This window comes from Danio aesculapii, chromosome 20 (assembly GCF_903798145.1).
Source record: "Danio aesculapii chromosome 20, fDanAes4.1, whole genome shotgun sequence".
Taxonomy (NCBI): domain Eukaryota; kingdom Metazoa; phylum Chordata; class Actinopteri; order Cypriniformes; family Danionidae; genus Danio; species Danio aesculapii.
Window position 1 is genome coordinate 29,471,876 of NC_079454.1, and position 24,733 is coordinate 29,496,608.

A 24,733-nucleotide genomic window follows, 5' to 3' on the forward strand; every position below is an offset into this window, starting at 1 on the left:
TGTTTTTTAACAAAACAGAATTTCAAGCCGATGTTTAATGGTTGCCAAATTAGTGAAATAAATTGCCAAACTACCAAATATAGTACCTGTCATGAGTACAACTGCATTCACCATCAAAAAGCAGCATAATAACTCATGTAGGAGAAAATTGCTTGCTCAATACAAAATAAATGAATTAATCCAACCTCTGCGTCAAATAGCTCCACCCCTTTCGCCAAATGAGCAAAGCTGCGAAAACAAAGTGTCCAACATTTCATACCTCTTTTTAACAGTTGCGTCAATCTGAGTTTTTAAAGTGCACTTATTTCTTTTAGACAAATAAGAATATTTAAGTGTGAATGCGCTACTTATATTATTTATACTATAAAATGGCGTAAAATATTGTATATGTGATTTGTGACACACCTCATGTCTCTCCAAAAGAATGAACTATGAATAGTTAGGTTTCCATCCTAATGTGAAGCGAATGTTTTTAAAGTTGCCTGACCCCAAATGTGAATTAGGTGCATTTCCATGTTATTTTTAGAGAAATTGACTGTAGTATTGGTAACCTAGTAACCAACAGTAAACAAGGCAAGCATAATGGAGACAGATGATTAGTCACTTGGGTAGGGCTGCATGATTAATCGAAAAAAGATCGCAATCTAACTAACCCTACACACGATCCTAATTCTGCTATGATTCAGCCTTTTATATTTTCAAGGTCAGGAGAGAAGCATATAGTCAGTTGCTGAAGTACTTTACATTGTTCTCTATACATTGCTCTGCAACATGGACACCTCCAAATTCTGGTTAAAGTGTCACATACTGTATCCATAAGGTATAATTCACCCAAAAATGTTATTTCTGTCATAATGTAATGATGGATTCATGGCCGCAACATTTTTTTTTCTACTGAGAGGACGCAAGCGTGCCCGCCAATGATGTCTACTTTAGTGAACAGAACCTGCATAGACTGTTAATAACAGGGCATACAGTTGCAAATAACATTTAGTTTGTTGCACAGAGTGATCGTTTGGGAACCGTGTGAAAGTGAAACCAAAGCATGCACATTATTTAAATGATCATATCACATTTTAGAATTATGGTAACGACAAGCATTTGATTTGTTTTTTTTTTTTTCATAGCGAACACAAAGTGATGTGCATAAAAAGTGAATGTTTACTGGGTCAGTATAACTACTGTAGCCTATATAATGTTGAATATAATGCAAGAGGGAATCTGATAATGACTAATGGTTCATTTTACCAGTCTAATAATATTCTCAATGACAAGCAGATGGCTCAAACATAATATTGAACTTGAGAATTATGAATAATTATATTCCGATGTAATCACTATTGTGAATTATCAGACAGGACAAATTTAAAGTCTGTTCAAGTCCTCCATTCCAAGTCTATGCAAAATTTAGCATTTTAACCAACAGTAGACTAGGCATGGGACGATAACTGTTTTCAAGGTATACACCGGTTTGGAAAGGTCAAGGTTTTAAAACCGTCAAGATTTTCTGTAATACCGTTCCTAAGGTCTTTTTTATATCTTTTTTTTTAGGACTAAAGTATCTTCAGCAGAAAAAAATATCCAAAGATGCCATTTTAAATTGTAAAGAAATCTGGGTTTTTGAAACTAATGAAGACAGCAGAAGACAATGATTCATTTTAATTATTTAGCCTGACATGTTTACTGTTCCAAAATATTTTAAATATTTCAAAAAATAAGATATATAGTTTTCAAAGGGGAAAAAGTTGTTGTATTTTACCCAGACATTCGAAAAGAACATATTTTAGGGCAGTAATCACAATAACATGATACCGTGATATTTTTATCCAAGGTTATCATACCATCAGAATCTTATACCGGCCCATGTCTACAGTAGACCTACACAAACCTAATATTATTATTGTTGTTTTACCATATGTTTGAGAATCACAATACTATAATAGCCTACTCATATTAACTTTTATTTTATATCTACAGAATCGTGAGAAAATTATGATCTTGATTTTAAGCAAAAAAAAAAAAACCTTGATTCTCAATTTAGCCAGAATCGTGCAGACCTACACTTGGGTATAATTTATGATATGTCAGACTTTATTCACATTAACCCTTTTTTTGTCCAAACTGAATTTAGAGATGTTTATTTCAAATTTGACATTTCTCATGCGATACTTCAAAAATGCATATTATTACAGGATGATGGAAACCCAGCTAGTGACTCACTCATAATGATACTCTTCACCACCTACTAGCATAATGATGTAGCCTGCTCGAAGTCACAATGGAGAGCCAAAGCTAACTATCCCTTAAATTCTGCTATATTTTGCTCTGCTATGAGAGCAAAACATTGACCTTATCCATACAGCAATAACTCTCTATCTCTCTCTCTCTGGAAATGTGGACTATTGTCTTCTCTTGTGCAGTCTATTGATCTTTGTCATCTAATTGCTTATCCAAACTCGTTTCTCTGCAGCGGGTGCTGGAAGCAGACGAAAATGGGGACGGTTTTCATGATGATGAGGATTTTGAAGTGGACACACCAAAGAGGAAGCATCGAAACAAAGGCAGGGTGAGTGATGAGCATGACTCATCAAAGTCTGCAGATGCTGTGATGGAAAAAAGGGAAGCAAGAGCAAGAAAAAGAGACAGATCTAGACTGAGACAAGGCCGACTGACACCTGAGAGAGAAATAAATCATGAAAGAGAAATACCTTTGATGATCCGTCCGAGATATGGTTTTTGTAGAGACGGAGAGAAGATAAAGTGTTGAGAGATCATGTAAATATTGATTATGTGTCATGTATAAAAGCGATTGTTCTGTAATTTGTGATCAGGGTCGAGGCTCTGGGCGCAGGCGAACAGAAGCAGTGGCCAACGATGATCAGGATAAACCATACGTGTGTGACAGTGAGTGTCCAAGTCATCACTTTAATATGCCAACATTGTGCCTTAAAGCCAGATTGACTTGAAATATAAACTTAATTTGTGTACGTTTGAATTAATCAGTGTTATGCATTTGAGGCCACTTAGAACAGTTTTTCTCAACCACCTTCCTGCAGGACCACCAACACTGCATGTTATTAATGTCTCCTTTGTCTGTCATACCTATTACAGGTCTTTTAGTCCCTGCTAATCAGCTGGTGATCTGAACCAGGTGTGTTTGGTTAAAGAGACATGGAATATGTGCAGAGCTGGTAGTCCTCCAGGAACGTGGTTGAGAAACACTGACTTAGAACGTATTATATTTAAAATTTGATTTATAAGAATAGTTATAAGTAATACATTTTTAAGTAAATAAAGTAACACGTTTGTTTTTCTGTTGAACACAAAAGAAAATATTTTGTGGAAGAATAATGGAAACTGGAAGCTAACTACTTTTGTGTTCAGTAGAAAAAAAGACTTAGATGTATAAAGGAGTAAATGTTCATGTTTGGAGTGAAATATCCCTTTAAACCTAGAGTATTTGAATTTTAAAACATGAATAAAACACCAACATAAAACAAAAAGTGCTCAGGAATAGCTTAATTCATGCATCGGTGCTCTTTGTGTAAGGGATTCATCCGAATAAACAGCAAAAGAAACTTTTTTACAAAGATAACAGTTACGCTGATGAAGGCAAGTGTTTGCCGAAACTCATAGGCACGATTTTAAGGAACAGCCATGTCAATAAAGGCTTTTTAGTATTTTTTCCACATATTTTGAGTGCTTTGGACTTTCTTTTCCTGTTTATTATGGTGAATAAAAACATTTAGGAGACTGAGATGCTTTTATTATTATTATTATTATTATTATTATTATTATTATTATTATTATTATTATTATTATTAGTGCTGTTTAATGATTAATAATGAATAACCACACACACAGATGTATTCATGTGTAAATATTCTTAAAGCATATTCATGTGTATGCATTTATATATAAATATTACATTTATTTATTATAATGACAGCCATATCACCCTACAGCCCAAGCAGGGCTGAGCCTGGTCAGTACTTGGATGGGAGACCACATGGGAAAACTAGGTTGCTGTTGGAAGTGCTGTTAGTGAGGCCAGCAGGGGGCGCTCAACTTGCAGGCTGTGTGGGTCTTAATGCCCCAGTAAAGTGAAAGGGACACTATACTGTCAGTGGGTGCTGTGTTTTGGATGAGATGTTAAACCGAGGTCCTAACTCTCCGTAGTCATTAAAAGTCCCATGGAAATTCTCGTAAAGAGTAGGGGTATAACCCCAGTGTCCAGTCCAACAATTCCCAACATTACCCATCATGGCCTCTCAATCACCCCTATTTACTGAATTGACTCTATCACTGTCTCTCCGCTCCACCTATAGATGGTGTGAGGTGAGCGCACAGGCGCTGTTGTCCTGTGGCTTGCCATCGCATCATCCTAGTGGATGACTCCACACTGTAGTGGTGAGGAGAGGGACCCCCCCCCCCCACCCCCCCGCAGGATTGAAAAAAGCACATTACATTACAAATTTAAAAACATAATACAACACACCACATCACAATAAATATATAGCCAGGATTAATAATTAAACAGCACTATTCTTTTCATATTATATAAAAACAATATTTACACTATAGTGCTCTCATAACTTTGCACGCCTCTGAATATTAATATAAACTGGCAGAAATATGAGTTTTCACAAATATTGTCTAATTCATGATTAATGTCTCTAAATGTCTCTTTATTATCATGGGATTTGAACTGTTTTGACTTTACTGCTATTTGGCTGTCTTGTTTTGTGTTCCTCAAAAAAAAAATCTTCCATGTTGTCATATGGTACCTGCCTGTTGTTTCTTATCTTGGCATGGTGGCCTGTTCTAATATCAAGAGCATGTGTCTACTCGAGGAGATACTAGAGCTACTTTGGGTTTCCAGAAGCCTCTCTGAATGTAACTTACTTCTTGTTTTCTTTTTTTTTTGTTTTCTGTCTCCTCTTTTGCTTTGTGTCTCCTCTGTTTCAGATAGATACAAACAAAAGCATAACTCAAAAACCGCTGACTCAGGTATTCAGCCTTGTTGCCATCTTCCTCTTGCTCGGACATGTGGGCTATGCTAGTGACAAGGCTAATCAGTTAAATGCTTGTGTCGGGAAGGCTTTATTAACATTACTCAGCTAGTTCAGACTTTATTTTCCCCTGTCTCAGTAGCTGCCGTTGATATCTCACACTGCCTGGCCAAAAGCTTTCACGCATGGCTAACAAAAATGCTGCTAAAATAGCAAAGCTTGAGGACGTAGCCTTTTCATTAATGCATCTAGATTGCAGGCCCTGTTTTAGGTGAAAATCTGCTGCGTTGCTGGAATGATTGACTCTGGATGTGCAGTTTGCTGAAATCAAATGCATGTAGCTGCTTCCCTTTTCTATGCTCTGCCTTAATGATTCCTGTGTCCAGCTTTATGATTCAGCACAGTCTCTTTTTACATTAAATATACAGTAGATGTAGCACAGTAGATGTGTTCCTACAAAAGCAAGGTCTGTTACATTAAATATATATTAGCAAGTTAAAGGTACACTAAGTATTTTAAGTCAGTTTTATCCCTGATGAAATAAATAGCATTTTTTATTAATAAATACAGTGATATACAACCTTGTAGAGCAAAGAAGAAAATATGTATAAGCTTTGATATTCTGCAGATTGCATCAACATACTAGTATATATAGTAGTGTATGTAAAACAAACAAAAAAAGAGTATATTTACATAACGGAGGCCAGTTAGCGAAGTGCTATGCAGGTATGCCTCACTTACGCATGGGCTGCTATAAGATTCTGATGGTACGATAACCTTGGATAAAAATAGCACGGTTTCACAGTATCACGGTATTGCGATTACTAATTTAAAATATATTCTTATTAATTGTCTGGTTAAAGAACAACAACTTTTTTCCCCTTTGAACACAATATATTTTATTTTTTGAAAGATTTAAAATATTTTGGAACAGTAAACATGTCAGGCTAAATAATTCTAAGGAATCATTGACTTCTGCTGTCATCTTTAGTTTCAAAAACACAGATTTCTTTACAATTCAAAACAGCATCTTTGGATATTTTTTCTGCTGGAGATACTGTTGTCCTAAAAAATTTAAATAAAAAACACATACCTTAGGAACGGTATTGTAGAAATTTTTGACGATTTTAAAACCTTGACTTTTCCAAACTGTGGTATACCTTGGTTATCATCCCATACCTAACCTCAATCCTCTGACCTCAAAAGGTGCTCTAGCGACAGATGCTAGAGGCCATGGTCTTTAGCCTCCTTGTTAAAGCAACCGACTCCCATACAAAGAATCACCGGTTTGATCCCAGCTCAGACTGGGTAAGCTGCAGTAGAAACAGTGGGTTATAAGTGGGGGCTCGCCCGGGATGGGAGTGAGGTTTAGGGGGTGAGTGTAATGCTGCGTTAACACCAGATGCAGATGAAGCATCAAGCTTCCGTGATTTACATGTTAAGTCAATGCAAAGACGCGAATAGATATCCTGCGGCGCAACTGAAGTAACGCGAGTTGAGCGTTTTGCGCGATTGATGAGCTTATCGCCTGAACTTTCTGAACTTAAGCGGAGATTCGCGCCGCATTAACCAATCATGAGCTTTGTCTGGTAGGGGCGTGGTTATAACATAGTGCCTGTTGTTGGTGTCCTGCGGGAAAATCCTCCTCCCGACCACTGAAAACAGTTCATCTAACTGGGCTCAGCTCAGTCGGAAACACCACTGAAAGTCTCCATCATACAGGTTAAACTCCACAATGAACTTATAAACTCACAGAGCTGGGTGCACCTCTGAAAGGATCTAGTAGACTCAGACACAGCTCCAAAGGAATCAATGCTGTTTTTCAGTCTTCATAAAGAACATAAACACAGCTATTCTCTCAATAAAATCCAGTTTAGCCAGCAATGAAGTTAGAGTTACCGGGCAGACAGAAGCCCTTCCCATGACGCAAATCCTCATCAATTGTGAAGTGAATTTGACGAGCGAATGATGCGGATTTGACATGCGAATGAAGCGAGTAAACTCAAAATGTTCATGCGCCGATTTACACGCAAATATCACGCTTTATCTGTGCGTGCCGCTGTGAACATAGCATAATGGAGTCCAGCTAATGAAGTGCTATGCAGGTAAACCTCACTCCTCTGACCTCAAAAGGTGCTCTAGTGACAGACGCTAGAGGCCATTGTTTTTAGCCTCCTTGTTAGAGCAACCGACTCCCAAACAAAGATTTGATCCCAGCTCAGATCGGCTTGAGTGCAGTAGGACCGGTGGTTTACACTTACATACTTTTATTTTACAACAGAAAACTCATGACCTGCCAACCTCTCGCTACCCTTGGGGAAAAAGAATGTAACTTTTTGCAAAAAGTACTTGTACGAGAAACAAAAATACTTTAGTGAAACTGAATGCAATGTTTTTAGACACTTAATTGAATGTTGATTGCAGTTATGAAAATTACTATGTGCTTAACCGGTATGCAACATTAAACTTAAAAAAACATGCAACTTAAAAAAAATATGAAAAAAAAAATCATCATAAAAAATATGTATTACTATTAAAAACAACATTGATTTTGATTCCTTAATTGTTGTGCACTGTCAGATGAGAATAATATAATATTACTTTTTAAAAACATTTATTATTATTATTATTTTCATGGTTTGCCATAATGATAGAAGCTAGAAGCATATTAACAAAGATTTCTGAAATGGCACTGGAATTAAATATTTTTTGTCTTAAATTTCCTGAGTGTAAGCTATTTTTGTGTAAAATAAACAAAAATTAGGTTAAAATAAGAACAAAAAATGAAGGCAAAACATAAGTGTTCTAATAAAAATGAAATGCTTTTAGAATTAATTCATGCTGCTTGCATTGCCAAAAGTGTGTATATTTAAAAGAACATCCACAACTTCAGTCTGTTATTCCGCACATCAGAATAAGCATACAGTACTTTAAAGCACGACAAACACAGTGATTTAAATTGTACTTTTGATTTGAGCTGATTACAAAATGGACTTAAGAATGTACTTCTTTAGTACATTTAGTGGCCTTTTATTTCATTAATATTATATTATCTGCTAATCCAATATACTGTTATGATTTGAAGTACACTACACGTGCACATTCAATACAATTAAGCTCCCTATTATTGGATACTTAGTGCTCCTTTAAGCACAATGCATCAATAAAAAGAATAAAGACAACACGGAAACAGCATTTAACCTTAATACAAAGATTATCAGAAAAGAATTCAATGTGAAAAGGGACTTTGCTTTATTTATTGGGAATTGATTTGGCCAAAAGGATTGATTGGGCAGGGTATGGTCCTATTAGTTTGCATTATTATTGGGTTGCCCTGTCCTATCTAAGTTAAGTTCCATTATTCTTATAAGTCCTATTATTAAGTTAAAGCAAGAACAAATATTGAAAGTTAAATAAATATCCTTATGACACAAACCTTCTTTAATCTTTTGATTGAACTCTCAAACAGTTCAGTTACTATATGTTGTGGTTAAAAATCAAAGTACCTTAGTTAATAAGAAGTTTTTCTTAGTAACCTTTATCAAATAATGTACAGCTATGGAAAAAAAATTAAGAGATCGCTTTAAAATGATCGTTTTCTCTGAATTAACTGGATTTATTAAGCAATGGGTTTGAGTACACTGCAAAAATGTTAGATTTTAGCTTCAGTTTAAATTTCAAAAATAAATTTAAAACAAGAAGCATTTTTTAGACAAATAAAAAATATTGTTTTACATTTCCAAATAATGTTTAACAGAGCAAGGAAATTTTCACAGTATGTCTGATAAAAAAAAAATTCTTCTGGAGAAAGCCTTATTTGTTTTATTTTGGCTAGAATAAAAGCATTTTTTTTAATTTTTTAAAACCATTTTAAGGTCAAAATTAATAGCCCCTCCAAGCTGTATTTATTTCGATTATACAATAACTTGCCTAATAACCCTAACCTGCCTAGTTAACTTAATTAATCTAGTTAAGCATTTAAATGTCACTTTAAGCTGTATAGAATTGTCTTGAAAAATATCTAGTCAAATTTTATTTACTGTCATCAAAGCAAAGATTAAATAAATCAGTTATTAGAAATGAGTTATTACAACTATTATGTTTAGAAATGCATTAAAAAAAATCTTCTTTCCCTCAAACAGAAATTGGGGGGAAAAATAAACAGAGGGGGCTAATAATTCAGGGGGGCTAGTAAATCTGACTTCAACTGCATATATATATATATATATATATATATATATACACACACACATATATATATATATATACCTGTATAGAAAATAGTTCTTGATTTAAGAATTTTTAGATATTTGGACTAGAAACAAGAGGAAAAAATGTACGAATTTTTAGATATTTAGTCTAAAAATGAGGGGGAAAGCATTTTTGCAGTGTATAATGTTAAAATTTGTTTTATTTCTAATAATTTATTTCTTAATTTTTATTTCTGATAAGTTCTGATATAATTTCTTCCAAATTGATCTTTTTTTAGGGTTAGTCCATTAAATACTGATTTCTTAACTCTCCTAATGCTAAAACATTGGTAATGTGTTGTCTAACAATAAATGTAAAAATGAACAAACATGCTCGAAAACATGGAATTTAGATTATTTTATACAAAAATATTTCATTTGGAAGAAAGGTCATCAAACTAAAAATGTCATTTAACTCGAACACATAACCATAAATCCAGAGAAACTGAGCATTTTCAACTGGTCTCCTAAGCTGTACATATGCTTCTCTTCTGTGTGGTTTGTTCATCCCTTTTTTATAGATTGTAGTGAGAGAATTTATGACTGTGAAAATATTGTGCTTACCTTGCTGGTATTGCAGTCTGCAACCCACAGATGCTTGACATGTTTACTGCGTCCTCCTGTAGAGAGAAGGAAGCGAGTTTACCTAATATGACAACCTATAACAGCAAACCATTTGTATTCAGTATCCATGAAACACATCAACACTGTGATACAGTAATGCGATATATCTCATGTCTGTAATCTAATATGCCACTGACATTAATGTGCTGTCAGTAATCAGACCACAGTGAGATAGCACTTAACCACATTAAAAGCTAGATATACTGTAAAAACACCCAAGACAAACGGTATCAGTGACAGATTCTGACCACATTCAATAAAGCTGTTGTTCAATATACAGTGCCTTACAGTGATATTGGCACCCTTGGTAAATATAAGAAGAGAAGGCTGTGAACAAAAATAAAGTCTTTTCTTGAAACCCTTTCAAATGATTTGTGGTGATGAAGCTGATGTTGGATTTTAATTTTAGACACTATCTGTCCCCAAGACCCAACTAACCTCCTTAACATATTGTTAAATGATTGTCTCTTAATTTACTTATTCATAACATGTTAAATTAACAAATAAATAAATGCATTTGCATAAATATAAAATAGATGCTACTACTCTTAAGTTATTTTAACATGACTCAGTTTATCAGGTTAAGAAACACATTACTCCATCAGACACAAGTCAATACGGTCACATTTGAGAGACGCAGAGCTATGGAACAGCAAAGAATTTTCAGCTACTAGTTAGGATTAGTTTTGATTGCTCACAGGATGATTTTCACCACACAAATGTTCTGCTCGAGCTGAAAATCAAACACTTTCATGGAAGACCCGATTGGATAGAGACTACTCTAACCTTACTGAATAGACCCAGTAGAGCCAGTAGTGTCAATTAGTTGGAATTACTTCGGTTTGGAATGACACTGGAATATGGACGCCATGATTGATTTTTCTTCAAGTACCCTTCAAAGGGTGATTTATCCCATTTGGAGTGCACTGTGATTAAGTCTGGCATGTGTGTTATCTCGTATTTATACTTATGTAAAACAGGAGGTTGTGGTTGAACCATTTTCTGTTCCTAGTCCCCTAGGGTAGGGTTGCACCAGCTGTTCATAAGTTCTTTCTTAAAATACTAGCTAGTTTGTATCTAAATTTGTTCTCACTTCGGTTGCACCACATGTTCTTAAGAACCTGAACCGTTGTTAGTAGGTCGTAAGCTCTCCGTAAGTCATGCAGAGTTGCACTGACTGACGTAATATCCAATAAAAAGCATTTAAATCATTAAACTGCTTTAAAATTCTGCAACTAATGCATCTACATATAACTGTCCTATGAAAATTAAATGATGAATTACATTTTTATTGTACATTACATTACAGTCAGTCACTATAACAGACGACGCACAAGCCTGCATCATGAGCTGTGAATGCAAGCGAAATACACTTGAAGTTATCAAAACATTCAATTAGAAATTTTTATATCCTACACATGAAAGAGAAAAGAACAGGGAGGAAAACTCAGTCATGAAGAAATTCTCGTATTAATTGATGAATGCAGTTCAACACTACTTGAAGCAAAATTAAACTCTTCTTTCACAAACAAAAAAAAAAGCGAGATTTGGTAGGAAAATAATGCTGTGAGTAGAGGGAGACCATTTTTCATTATTATCGTGATCTCCTCAGTGTAAACTAATCTCGCTGTCATCTATTCTACCGTTAAACATGGAGGGAAACTGCCATAAGAATTTAGTTGGAGCGTAGCATTACGTTTAAACTAAGTTCAGTGGTGCAACACAAAAATATTTAGTAATGTGCAAGTTGTAACTTAGTGTTCCTTTAAGTCACAACTAGGCTATGTTTTAACTTACGCACTGCTGGTGCAACCGGCCCCAGGTATACTACAAATTGTACAATATCAAGAGGAATAAACGTAAAAAATATATATATATTGCTCATATGAATTCATAGAGATGCCAATAATTATAGCACACTGCCATAAGCTTTTCCACAATAAAGCCGCTTTTCCATTACCATTACCAAAGGTACAACCTGGTGCGAATACAAATAGTTATTAGGCCGGAATTTTATATATTCACCAAAAATATAAGTTTTTTATAAAATGGTGCCACAATTCCAATTATTTGCTCTCAATTTTTGGTAGTATTTTCAGCAAAAGATCAAAAGTTACACAATAAATACATTTTATTCACAGTCATCTTTGCTTTGATTTAACATGGGTGCCAATATTAGTGCATGTCACTGTGTAATAAGTAATATCCATAGCTTTTCCTGAAGGTCACACCACCAATTATGCTTCTTAAATTCCAGCAAATTACAGGTGCAGTCAGTGCAGAGCACCTGCTACGACAGCTATAGCAGCACATGTAGGTGTTCGTGGAGAAACACTGTGGGGTTGCAGTGCTAATACTGTGCCTTCAACGCTCTTCTTACACCCCGCATGTCTCTCTCTCTCTCTGGCTGAGAACATGCAGTGTAGATTTTGTGATAGCGCTTTGACTCCACAGCTAGCTGCTTTGTGAATTCCTTAGATGTGTGTTAGCATCCCAGCTTGAATATTAGCATAACTTAGCATTACTGGAGTATTTTTTTGCCAGTAAAACGAATCTCACTGTAACCAATTTTCTTTATCTTAGTTTGTGGCAAGCGGTACAAAAACCGTCCTGGACTAAGCTACCATTACGCCCACACTCATCTTGCTGAAGAGGAAGGTGAGGAAGAACGGGAAACCGAAATCCCCCATTCTCCTCCTGTTCACCATGAGAATCATAAACGTAAGTCGTTTTGCCATTTAACCTGTAAAGTAATTGCTTTTGTTTTTATTTCGTTTTGACTTCATGTTTTCAAATTCAGTTTGTTTTAATTAGGTTTTAGAGGTAGATTTACTAGTTTTTATTAATTATTTTATTTTTTGATATAATTTGATATAAATATCTTAATAAAGACATTTGTTCGGTGCAAGATTCAAAATCATCAGAATAAATATTTGTATAATAAAAACTCAACCAAAGATACATTTTTTGAAACATGCATTCATAGGACTCTTGACCACTATGATCTATGATCACAAATTCAAATTCTGAGGTTAGATACACAGTAGTGATGGGAATTTCAGATCTTTAACTTGAACCAGGTCTTTTGTGACGATGCTGTTAGGATTCAACATATCAAAAATATGTAGTCAGCAATCATAATTGCAGTCAGTTAAAACATCACCGTGATCTGAAAAGTGTCTTACAATAAAGTTTTGCAACCCAACTGAAGCATGATACACTTATTTAAATTCTGTTACGATTTTATGAAATAAACTTACTTTTTACCAGATGCTCTCATTTTAGCTCTCGGTTTACCAGCGCTGCAGTTGTTCAAGTTTGGTTCAGTCACAGCAGGCTACCATGTACTGTTCGTGTTCGGTTCACCATCTGCTAAATCAGGCATGTGTGGTATTATCGGTTCACCACTTCTCAAATTTGATCTCAGTGTACTGTTCTAATAACCAAATAACTCTGTATAGTTTGGTTTATTTCGAGTCAGAGGGGGGTTTTAGGCATGTTAAAAAGTAAGTTGTTTGTGGATAAGTGCTTACTATAGATGCAAATCATTTCATAAGATTCAGTTCGATTTGGTGAACTAGTTCAACTGGTTTACTTACCAGCGCCGGTTAATAAGAACGATTCGTTTGCAAACGCGATCACTAATACAGAAATAAAACCCATTATTGGCCACAAATATGTTAAAGTAATAATTTTAAGTGTCTGTATTTAATGTTGTCTCCGTGCTGCTGTCATGTGCACTCATTTTTTTGTCCCTGGAGCAACAGCGAGGACTGACTGGAGGAGAACCGGCTTGATCTGGCCAATAGCAGTAGGATTACAGACTCTAAGGTGCTCTACAGGTCAAACACCTGACAGCGCAAAGTAAATAGATTTACTTCTGAAAGACTTACAGTAGGTTTATGTATAAATACATTTACAAAAAAGAAAACGAAGGACGTTTTTACTATACTTTTAGTTAGTTTCAGTTAGTTTTGTATGTACGAAATACAGTTAGTTCTACTTCATAAAAAAACTCTCGTTTTTATTTTTATTTCAGTTAACAAAAATCTTGATGTGGTGCAGTCCCAAATCACAGATCTTTCCCAATCCCATTCACCACTCTTTCTCCAACTTTATTTCCTGTCACTTCCTTCACTGTGCCATCATATTTTTTTCAGATGATTGACACAAAATATTGTCATTAGATATGGCTTAAACAAAACATATTTCATGTTTAATTATAGTATACGATCTAAACTATAGAATCATACATCAAATTCCATCTTAAGTGTCCATGGTAAGGATGCTCTCCTTACTTAAAACTTAGACTACCTGGGAAGTGTAATAGCATTTACAATTTATTCTTTTGTTCACTTCTATTGTTGTTCTATGACCCTAATCCTTTAATTTGCCCTATTTTTACAGCACAGAAAGGGCCTGATGGTTCGATCATCCCTAATGACTACTGTGACTTCTGTCTGGGAGACTCAGGCTCTAATAGGAAGACAGGCCAGGCTGAGGAGCTGGTTTCCTGTTCAGACTGCGGCCGCTCTGGTGAGTCCCTTCACTTCACCATCTTCTCTGTTGCTCACAGTTACAGTATCTGCCCATGTTAGATCAAGAAGGGTCATTCCACCTCCATTGTGCCCTTATCTCACTCTGAGGGAGATGATAAGTATGGCATAGATGAATTTATAAAGTTAAAGATTTTAAAATGCATTGCCAGATGTTTTTGTAGCAAATTACAGATATGCAAAAGCTGTCAAAAACAGCTTTCTGAGATTTCTCTCTCTCTCTGTATCTCTCTCTGTATCTCTCTCTGTAATCAACAATAGGGGTGTGCGATATTACTCCTCTATGTATAGCTAGGTGATTATAATATTAATAATGTATGGTATTATAATAATCTATGATATTAAATTACCTGATAATTATGAAAGCAACTTATTCTTGGTTTTTAGGTTCCTAAGATACGATAGTTAATTTTACAAGAGTTAACTGTTTGCAGATATCAAGATGAGAGTGCGATCGCAAATGTGATATAGATTTTGCACAACAGTTCCTCCTCAAACAAGAAGTTATTATTGAGTGAGTTACATTTTAAACACAATTTCGCAGGTTGTGTATGTCAACAAAAAAATGTTCCAAAGTTTGAACAGAACATTTATGCATCACAGAGTAACACTGTTGTGTTTTTGAACAAATTGAGAAAACTAATGCTTTGATGATTCATTCATAAGGTCACTTGCTTCATTTCTAAACGAATTATACATTTTGAGTGAATCATTTCCATGAGCGATTCAGTGACTCTCTATTTAGGACAAGGACTTGCTGCCATCTACTGGTGGCTTTAATGTCACATTTAAATAACCATGCACTGTAAACCCAAAAAGGGAAGGTAACTCAAACCATTTGAGGAAACTGATTGCAGCAAACCATTTAAGTTCAAAAAATAATCCTAATGAGTACTGTTAACTTAATCCATTTGAGTAAACGAAGCAATTTGAGCACAGTAAAACCCAATAAATGAAAAGAACTCAAACCAACTGAGTACTGTAAAACCCAATAAGTTAAGGCAACTCAAACCGTTTAAGCAAAGCGATTGCTACAAACCATCTGAGTTAAAAAAATTTATATATATGAGTACTGTGAACTTACTCTATTTAAGTTGAAGTAATGAGGTATTTAATTCACTCATTACCTTCAACACTGAGTTCTAAACTCTTTTCAAATAGAAGTAGAAAGTTGAGTAGAATTCATTTCAGTAAATTGAGTTGACCACTCATTTCATTTGATAAAGTCTGTTTTACAGTGTGACAAAAATATTGAGATTATATTCGCCAGTATCGCACACCCCTGTGTAGAGTTCATGGTGCTCTAAAATGGGTCAGATTACAGTAGCTGTATTTTAGGTCAGTAAACCCTTGACTACAAATCAGAAGCACATAAATGTGTATTTATTTATTTTTGACATATTAAATTTAATGCATGTTAGTCTTCAACGTAAAATAAGCATAAATATGTAATCATTATATGCACATCATTCTTGATTTTAAGGGAATTGTTGAAAAGGGTTTGCATACATTGGACAAACAGATAAATGCCACATAATTATGAATATTTTATTTAATAGAAAGTGTAATATCTGCAATTTCCTAATCTGATATTCAGTACATTTTAAATATATGTTTTCACCTAAAGAAACATTTTAAATCTTATTTATTGCTTTATCATGCCATGCGTAAATATAGCGTAAATATATCTCATCAGCTTGTTTGTGCATATCCCATCTTTTCGTGTTTTTTTTATTTATTTTTCTTTTTGCTAGAGCTTGTTTGTTCATTTGATTTCTGAAGTTTCATTGAGTGTGGTTTGAGTTTGGCTTGGCATAACCATGTCACGTTCAAATGATTTTACAGACACAGATTAATTCTACTAGAAAGGCTTTTTAATGGAGAGTTGCCATTAGCGATTGATTTGAACCCAGAATAGGTTTAATCTGTGCCCTTGAAACCAGCACAGATTTCCACTGTTTTCATGCAGTTATTTATCTGTCATAGTTTTGGTGTTCATTCGTGAATTACTTCAATATTTTGGATCATGTTACATCATGTTCACAAATAAAATGTAATAACTAAAGTAATACAAATGTGATAGTATTTATATAGTACCTGTGGATTTATTATATATTCAAAAAACTAACTAATAATTACAATAGTATTTTATAAAGGTATGTTGTGCAACAGACAAACAAATATATATATATATATATATATATATATATATATATATATATATATATATATATATATATATATATATATAAATGTTTATTTGTTTATTTTTTACATTTTAGTTTTGTTGCTGGACAAAATACCTTTTAATGTAGGTAATAATCATTATTTGCTAAGATTGTTTTGAGCTTTGCTAGGTCACAGTAAATTTTGATTGGTTAGGGAAAGCAGTTGTAATTCTGTGAAGCTGCTGTGGGAGTGTCATAAGATTCTGTCAAAGGAGACGTAAGCAATAAGTTATACCATTTTGCGAGGCTGATGCAAAGACAAAAAAAAGTCCAAAAGCATCTTGCACCCAATTTAGATTACTTAGATTGCTTTGCTTAAAAAAATCAAGGTAGCGGACTTTGAGCAAAATTGCTTTCTGTTTTATAATTATTTCCAACCTTCCACTTGGTGTACAAGTCTTTACAATTGGTGTGTGAGCCAAATCCTGAAGTATTGAGAACAAGTATTTTTGTGATGTGGGCCTTTTGTTCATTTTAAGTGCTTGTGCAAGTGCTCTTACTGTCAAATGGTCCAGGAAAGGGTTAAATATTCTACTTTATTTGCTTCAATTATTTTTGAACTCTTAACATGCTTAAGGGCTTTATCTCAGTTCACATGTGCAAAATATACTCATATTTATTTTGCTCATATGCTTTCATTCTTTATGTTTTTCTTTCTTGGCTGTGATCCATTGCCTTCTCATTAATGAATGCTATAACAAGCACAGGGAGAGACCAAATAATGTATTCTTCAGTAAAAAAACTGATTAAAGGGATAATTCACCCAGAAATGAAAACATTATACATTCAATGTCATCTTTTTCAAACACTGTATGACTTTAGGGCTTCTAACACTGCTCTTAACCCGGGTTATAGCTTGCAACACCATTTGTAACCCCAGGTAAATCAATGTTTACCACTTAATTTATAAGCTGGGTTGGCACTACTTTTTTTCTGAGGGAAAAATATGAAATAATGTCCCTGGAGTAGAATTAACGCTGCATTTATAGTGCCAAACACTGGAATATTTTTTTTCCAAGATGCTTGGCAACCAACAGCCAATTAAAAGCGTCATATTTATTTGCTTTGTCATGAGAACACAGTCTGTGTTTCTGAAATCACATACAGCCAGAGTAGGTACTGAATTTGAACTTTGTAACTGTTAAAAAAAGTATGTTCAGTATACTATGTACTACATCTATTCTATATCCACCATGTTGTCATTTTTATATGACCTAATTACATAAGTTGTGTTGCTTTACTTCCATTTACAAATCCCAAAATGTGCAATTCAGACACTAAGTGGAAGAAGTAATCTGAGTTCTTCTGGTCTACTGATTTTTAAATACTATTAATTTAAACATACTATTCTCCTTTAACATATGTAATTTTGGACACACATTTGGTAAAAAAAAAATGGGAAAGGCCTTTATTTAGAGTGAAGAAGAGACCGTTCAATTAATTTTGTAGTCTGAAAATTTCTTGAAAAACAATTGATGGCCATCAGCAGTGAAGATTTATGTAAACCAGTCTCGTGCTGCATTTATCCAATCTATGACACTGCAAATTACGGCTGAACAATTAATCAAAAGTAAAATGTGATTTCTATTAAGCAAAAGCTGCGATTCTTTTGAAATTCTTGTCAAACACGGCTCTGTGATCAGTAGTAAATGTCCTCCAAAAACTAGAGAGTGGTCTTGTGCAGAAACTGCAAATAATAGGTACATTATCAAGGATGCCAAAGACTACAGTCTCTAGTGATGGTCATTAGGGGCATCTCGAAGGCCAAGGCAGTGAACTTATGCCACACAACTCCTAATAGCTGCTTTCTGTTACACACAGCATTTCTGGCATGGGTGGTTCAAAACAAAGTCAGAAACAAATTTTCAAAATATGAGAAAATCAGTAGCAAGTAATAGTACCGCAGATATTTCATATCAAGGCATCCACATAATCTCAAATGAAAAAAAAAAGCCATGTCACAGAAGTATCCACAACTAGATGCTTTGAGAAGAATGCAGGCATTTTCAGTTGGCTAAAAGTGCTTCGCTGTAAACACGACCTCAAGATTTACAGTGTAAAAGCTTATAAAAACCCATTATTAATTGTTAACTGCAGGTGAAAGTTTGGTATTACAACACATGATTTCATTTAAAACGCATGTGAAATCAAAGTTTACAATGTTTATTTTGCTAGTACACACACTGTAAAAAAAAATATCGTAAAAAAAAGGTCAAATGACTGGCAGCTACGGCTGCCAAACAAAAACCATAAAATTACGGTAAAATTTCTTTTTTGAAATAAAGTGCAAAAAATAATAAATCTACAGATATTTTCATTAAAATGTTTACAAAAAAACACTGTTATTTTACAGACTTTTCCTAGATTATTACGATCAAGTCCGTTCAAAAAAGTTACACACTAAGAGTTTTACAGAGAAACACTGTTATTTCACAAACTTTTCCTAGATTTTTATGATCGAACACCATCAATAAAGTGACTGCACTAAAACTTCAAGAGAAAAAATGTTATTTAAAAGAATTCTCTCAATTATTACAATTAAACACCTTTAATAAAATGCCAAGACATGCTCATGGTCGTAATTTAACAGTTTTATTTTGGATCAAAAACGTCTGGAAAAACAACAAACGAGATACAACTGATTAAAATTCTCACAACTTTAAGATTACAGTTGTTGCATTTTATTGAATAGTTTTTATGTAAAACATGTAGAGGTTTAAGTTATATGGAATAATTCAGTTACAAATCTTAAATGAAATGGAACTTTAATGTGAAGGGGATGCTGACAAAGTAGTGCAGATCCAAATGCAGGTTTATTACACAGAGATGGTCAGGCAAGCAACAGTCAACACAGGGGCAAACAGATGTATGCAGGGAATCCAGAGTCATGGTCAAATAACAGCCAAATGGTCAGTCCAAGCAGCAAGCCACATAAACAATTAACAAACAAAGCACAGCAAAAGAAACGCATCATAATGTTCACAGTAACAGCATAACAAGACTTAGCAATTGGTGCGTGCGTCTGTGCTGCTTTTAAAGTCCATGTAATCAGTTCATAACGATCCTCCGACTGTGTGTGTGCAATTAGCGGAATCCGGAACAGGTGCATGTGAGCGGAATTTATCTATTTTATTTATTGAACGGATTTGATTGTAATAATCTAGGAAAAGTCTGTAAAATAACAGTGTTTTTCTGTAAACATTTTAATGAAAATATCTGTAGATTTATTATTTTTGCACTTTATTTCAACAAAGAAATTTTACCGTAATTTTATGGTTTTTGTTTGGCAGCCGTAGCTGCCAGTCATTTGACCTTTTTTTAAAGATTTTTAATTTTTTTTTTACAGAGCAAATAATTACAATTTATTACTTTAATTTTACGTAATTTTAAATGTACTTCAAAAAAACTGGAAAAAACACTAAATAATACGGCAATTATATTGTATAAAATAGGAAAATTCCTGTAATTTGTCATTAATTTTATAGTACATAAAATAACAGTCAAGCTGTTAATTTACAAATATTGTTTGTAATTTTTACGGACTTTTGAATATAATTTAAAATAACAGAAAAATACTGTATAAATAAAACTGTAATTTCCTTGTATAAAAAACAAAAACGTCAGTAATTTGTTTTTAATGATGAAGTACCTAAAATGACAGTCAAACTGTTAATTTAGAAAGATTGTTTGTCGTTTTACTAAGTTTTGAATTTAATTTGAAATGACAAAAAAAACTGTAAAAAATTTAGAGATATTTTCTGTAAAATTAAGTTTTTTTTTTACAGTGCATTGTTATCGCTTGTTAAGGGTGATGTCACAGGTCCAAGTGCTGTATCAAACTGTATGGAGAGACTCAACGAATGGTAATATTAAACATTTACAAAGCTATGTAATACTTTAAAAAATCATGATCGATATATATATATATATATATATATATATATATATATATATATATATATATATATATATATATATATATATATATATCCGATGACCAGAAAGGGATTCATTTTTCATAAATTGTTAAAATATTGGTGTCTGTGATGCAGCAAGTCCAGAGACCATTGTGTACACCTTGATTTTATAGAAAATTCACTTTAGTGTGTGATGTGACAAAGTCATAAACGAATATTTTCATAGTAGCACCTTGGACCCGGAAACAGTATTCCATACTTCACGGCTTAACAAGCAAAATCTTTAGGTGAACAATTCATCCTCGCAAGTTAAACCCACTGAATAAAAAGTTAGTGTCAGTAATCTTCAATCAAGGTCTGACCATTTCGAGTGACGGTGCTTTGATGTTCTGTTGACATCAGTTTGATGGTTTCAGCCACAATATCCTTAACCACGCACCTCTTACTAGTTTGCTCAAAAAGAAAACCCCGCCACTACTCAATATTTAATTTCAGTTGGAAGTACATAGTACATTCGGTTGGAAGTAACATACTAAATTAAAACTGATTTAAAACTAAATTAAAAACACCCGATTCACAGACTTTAAAAGGGAATTTAGGTTGACCCAGGGTTAACTATTCAATGTGTAAGAAGACTTCTTTTGTTTGATGAAAAAGTCATACAGTTTCATTTTGGGGTGAACTATCACTTTTAAAAAATTGGGATTTACATATGATTAAGGGGCTGCAACTTTTATCTAGAACTGATAACAAGCTCATATGCAGGCAAATGCATAAAACATAAATGTTTGAGTAACGGCAAGTACTGCAAGTTGTCCAAGCTCAGAGGAGTCCTAGCTGACTGCAGTGTTACTTGTGTGTGTTTCCACTGTGATGCTGATATGTCCGTCATGCATGTCAGCTGATCGCGTCGGTGGGACCAGGGCGAAGAGGAGGACGGCAGGAGTTCTGGACATGTTCGGAGACACGTCAGAAAGCGAGGCGTCCACCTTTCACGGCTTTGATGAGGAGGACCTGGACGGGCTTCTGTCTGACGACAGCACAGGCTCGCCTCAGTACAGATAGGCAAAGGAGAAACCCGCATCACACAAACTCTTGGCATGTGTCTGCTGCCTATTTTTATTTTTTTTTTTCCTATTTTTTTGTTCCCTGTTGTTTTGCAGCAGCATGCATAATGGATTCACAACTCCAGACACTTCAGGAATTGCTTTCAAAGGACAAGTTGCAGCCTTTTATAACTTAAGGAATGTTGTTTTTAATTGCTTCAAACTTCTGTATACCGAGAGGTGCTAGTTATGGGACAGAGGAGCCATTTACTTCTGGACTGTTTGTTTTCCGTAATGGAAAATTGCAGGGACGCTACCAATGTGTGGATTACGCATCGCCATGTAAGATACAAATGCCTACTATGTGGAAAATAACTTTAGAAATAGAAATGAAAGTATTTCAAACCTCAAGGAGGAGACAATTCTCTACTTGTGTCTGTAGGTCGGATAGCGAAGAAGGTTTTTTTTGTGTTGTTGTTCCTACCTCTGGATAAATATAATATTTGCCAAGAAAGGGATCACGAGAAAGCAGAGGCCAAGCCCTGACTGGATCCAGTTTGCCGAGAGGTAAGAGCCAGTTGGCATTTAAATGTCCATCTCTCCTCCTTTCTCAGGACAGCTACAGCAACAACAAAGAAAATTGAAATCAGTTTGCTGGAGGATACATGATACTTGGCCTCTCCCTAGTGTTGTGTAAGAAAATGGACTCATATTGTGGAGTAATTTCCCTTTACTATTCAGGAAACTCCTTAAACCCGCAGGTACAAGCAAGGGTACAATTGTAGCATACGTGCAATGATTCTAACGAAGGCTTTGTTTTCGCAAATAAAATCTGGACCACTCACCTCCGTTAAGAGATCCAGCTCTGAGAATGGACTGTGTACGTGTAACCGCAAATAATACACTGGACTGCAAGCACATAAGCCTCCTACGTTCAAAAGGAAAAATGCAGTAAATGTGAAACAGAATACATGCAATAAAAGGCACAAAACGCATCAGTCACAGGGACATCATCACCCAGGTAATATGGGGATATTTCATTGTATCCATTTTCTATGAACAAAATCAGCTATATTTGCTCTTTAATAGGCTCTTCTATTTATTGTTATGGTGATCTTATGTGTCACTTTTGAATTGAAACATGTTCCACATTAATGCTTTCAATCCTGTCTCTATTTCAGGGCTCTGTGTCTCTATTTTTCTTTCTTTTTTTTTCTTTGGAAAACGATAATATAATTTATTAAGATATTGTATAATGTATATAGGCCCACAAATGGTTGAAGGCTAAACCAGTTGTTCTGTAACATCTCCCGATGCTCTTTCTCCCAGTGTTTCAATGTCTGAAGTTGAAGAAAATGTTTCGATGTTTAACATTTGAAGTTCCATTCTTTCGACACTAAGCCAAAGGGCAACATTGGTAGAGATGATGCTTGTAACTGCTTTTGTGTCATGCAGACCTGTGGCACAAACCACACACAGACAGACACACTTCATCCAACCTGCCATCCATGCTGTGGTCGCTGCTGAGTCCTGTTACTCCAAATGTCAGCCTGCAAGTCTTTCACTGGATTTTGTTACTGCGAAACATTAAACATTTTACATTTTATGAATTATTCTTTGAGTTCAGTCTGTTTCAAGGAAGCAAAACTGGGGAAATATTAGAACAAATAGTACATTTAAATACTTGAGTTTCATGTCAAATGTACATTTCAAGGTCATTGAAATGGATATATGAGGTCAGTTTCCCTCAAGTTCACGTGAACATGTTGCAAAACAAAATAACAATGTATTGTTTACATTTTAAAACCTAGTAAACTAACATTTTAATGTTATTTTTGATTATGCTGGAAATGTGTGCCTTATTTCTTCAAAATATATGGCAACTGAGGAAGGTCGCTGGTTCGAGCTTCAGCTGGGTCAGTTGGCATTTCTGTGTGGACTTTGCATGTTCTTCCCGTATTCACGTGGGTTTCCTCCAGGTGCTCTGGTTTCCCCCACAAGTCCAAAGACATGCACTGTAGGTGAATTGGGTATGCTAAAATTGACCGTAGTGAATGTGTGTGAATGAGAGTGTATAGATGTTTCCCAGTGATGGGTTGCAGCTGGAAGGGCATCCTCTGCGTAAAACATTTGCTGGATAAGTTGGCGGTTCATTCTGCTGTGGCGACCCCAGATTAATAAAGGGACTAAGCCGAAAAGAAAATGAATGAATGAATGAATATGCCAACTGGTTTTATGTTTTCGTGGATAATGTAAAGTCATTCCATACATATTGTCCAAGTAATTATTGGAACCATTACTAATCATTTCTGTGCAACTAAGATCATTATTACGAATAGCACACAATAAAGAGGAGCTATTATGCAAAAATCAGAAAGAGAATTTGTAACATTTGCCGGAATCCTGCTCTGTGTGAACGCAGAAGAAAAATTGCCAGAAAGAGCATGTTCACATCTAGAACGCGCTGACATGAGATGTCTACTCCAGCTAATCAGAACATTCAGATGCATTCACATCCACGCTGTTTATGAAAATAAAAACCTTTGAATATTTTTCCAGATTTAGTAAGATAACGTTTCTATGTTCATTATTAATGCCAACTATGGAAAACATTTTCGCTAAAACGCTTATGATAAACCGCTGATTGTTTACCTTCAAGCTCTGCTTCAGCTGCTTGACACGTGTGTATGTGAAGAAGTGCTCCAGTGAGCGCCACCACACGTGAATATTATGTACATCTCGACATGCGAAAGTGTTCATCCATATGTTTTCATTGAAGTTGTTCACAATATTTATCCATCCACAGAATTTGTAATGTAGTCAAATGTGTAAACATTTAGCTGCGGTTCACGCTTCTGCCTTTGGATGTCTCTGGGACAAAGCAGCTGCATGAATACTAAAGCTTTAAATAAAAGTGAAACCATCAACAAAAGCCAGACCCCTTCTATGTTTACAAATACAACCGCGGCCGATTAGAGTTCATTTCTGGTTAATGATGTCAGAATTTACTGGTATTTTGGAATGGATGTGTGACGGTCTCTTCCAAAAAAAATCCGGAATGTCCTTGCCTGTGTAAACAGCTCTTTTTTTTATTTACCAG

General features: G+C 34.8%; 1 protein-coding gene across 4 annotated transcripts in view; it reads left to right on the forward strand.

Moving 5' to 3' along the window:
• Positions 1–24,733, forward strand: part of dpf3 (double PHD fingers 3) — a 65,377-nt gene that overhangs the window by 36,026 nt on the left and 4,618 nt on the right. The window contains exons 5-10 of one of the 4 annotated variants that reach the window (XR_008839568.1): positions 2,471–2,566; positions 2,832–2,904; positions 4,969–5,010; positions 12,470–12,607; positions 14,294–14,422; positions 21,489–22,200. Coding sequence is in view for 3 of the 4 variants with exons in the window: in XM_056481091.1 (XP_056337066.1) it covers positions 2,471–2,566; positions 2,832–2,904; positions 4,969–5,010; positions 12,470–12,607; positions 14,294–14,422; positions 21,489–21,652 (642 nt within the window). In the remaining variant the exon portion in view is untranslated. Of the gene's footprint in view, positions 1–2,470; positions 2,567–2,831; positions 2,905–4,968; positions 5,011–12,469; positions 12,608–14,293; positions 14,423–21,488; positions 23,240–24,733 lie in introns of those variants that run through there. The other 3 variants (XM_056481091.1, XM_056481093.1, XM_056481090.1) reach the window with 3 other exon arrangements.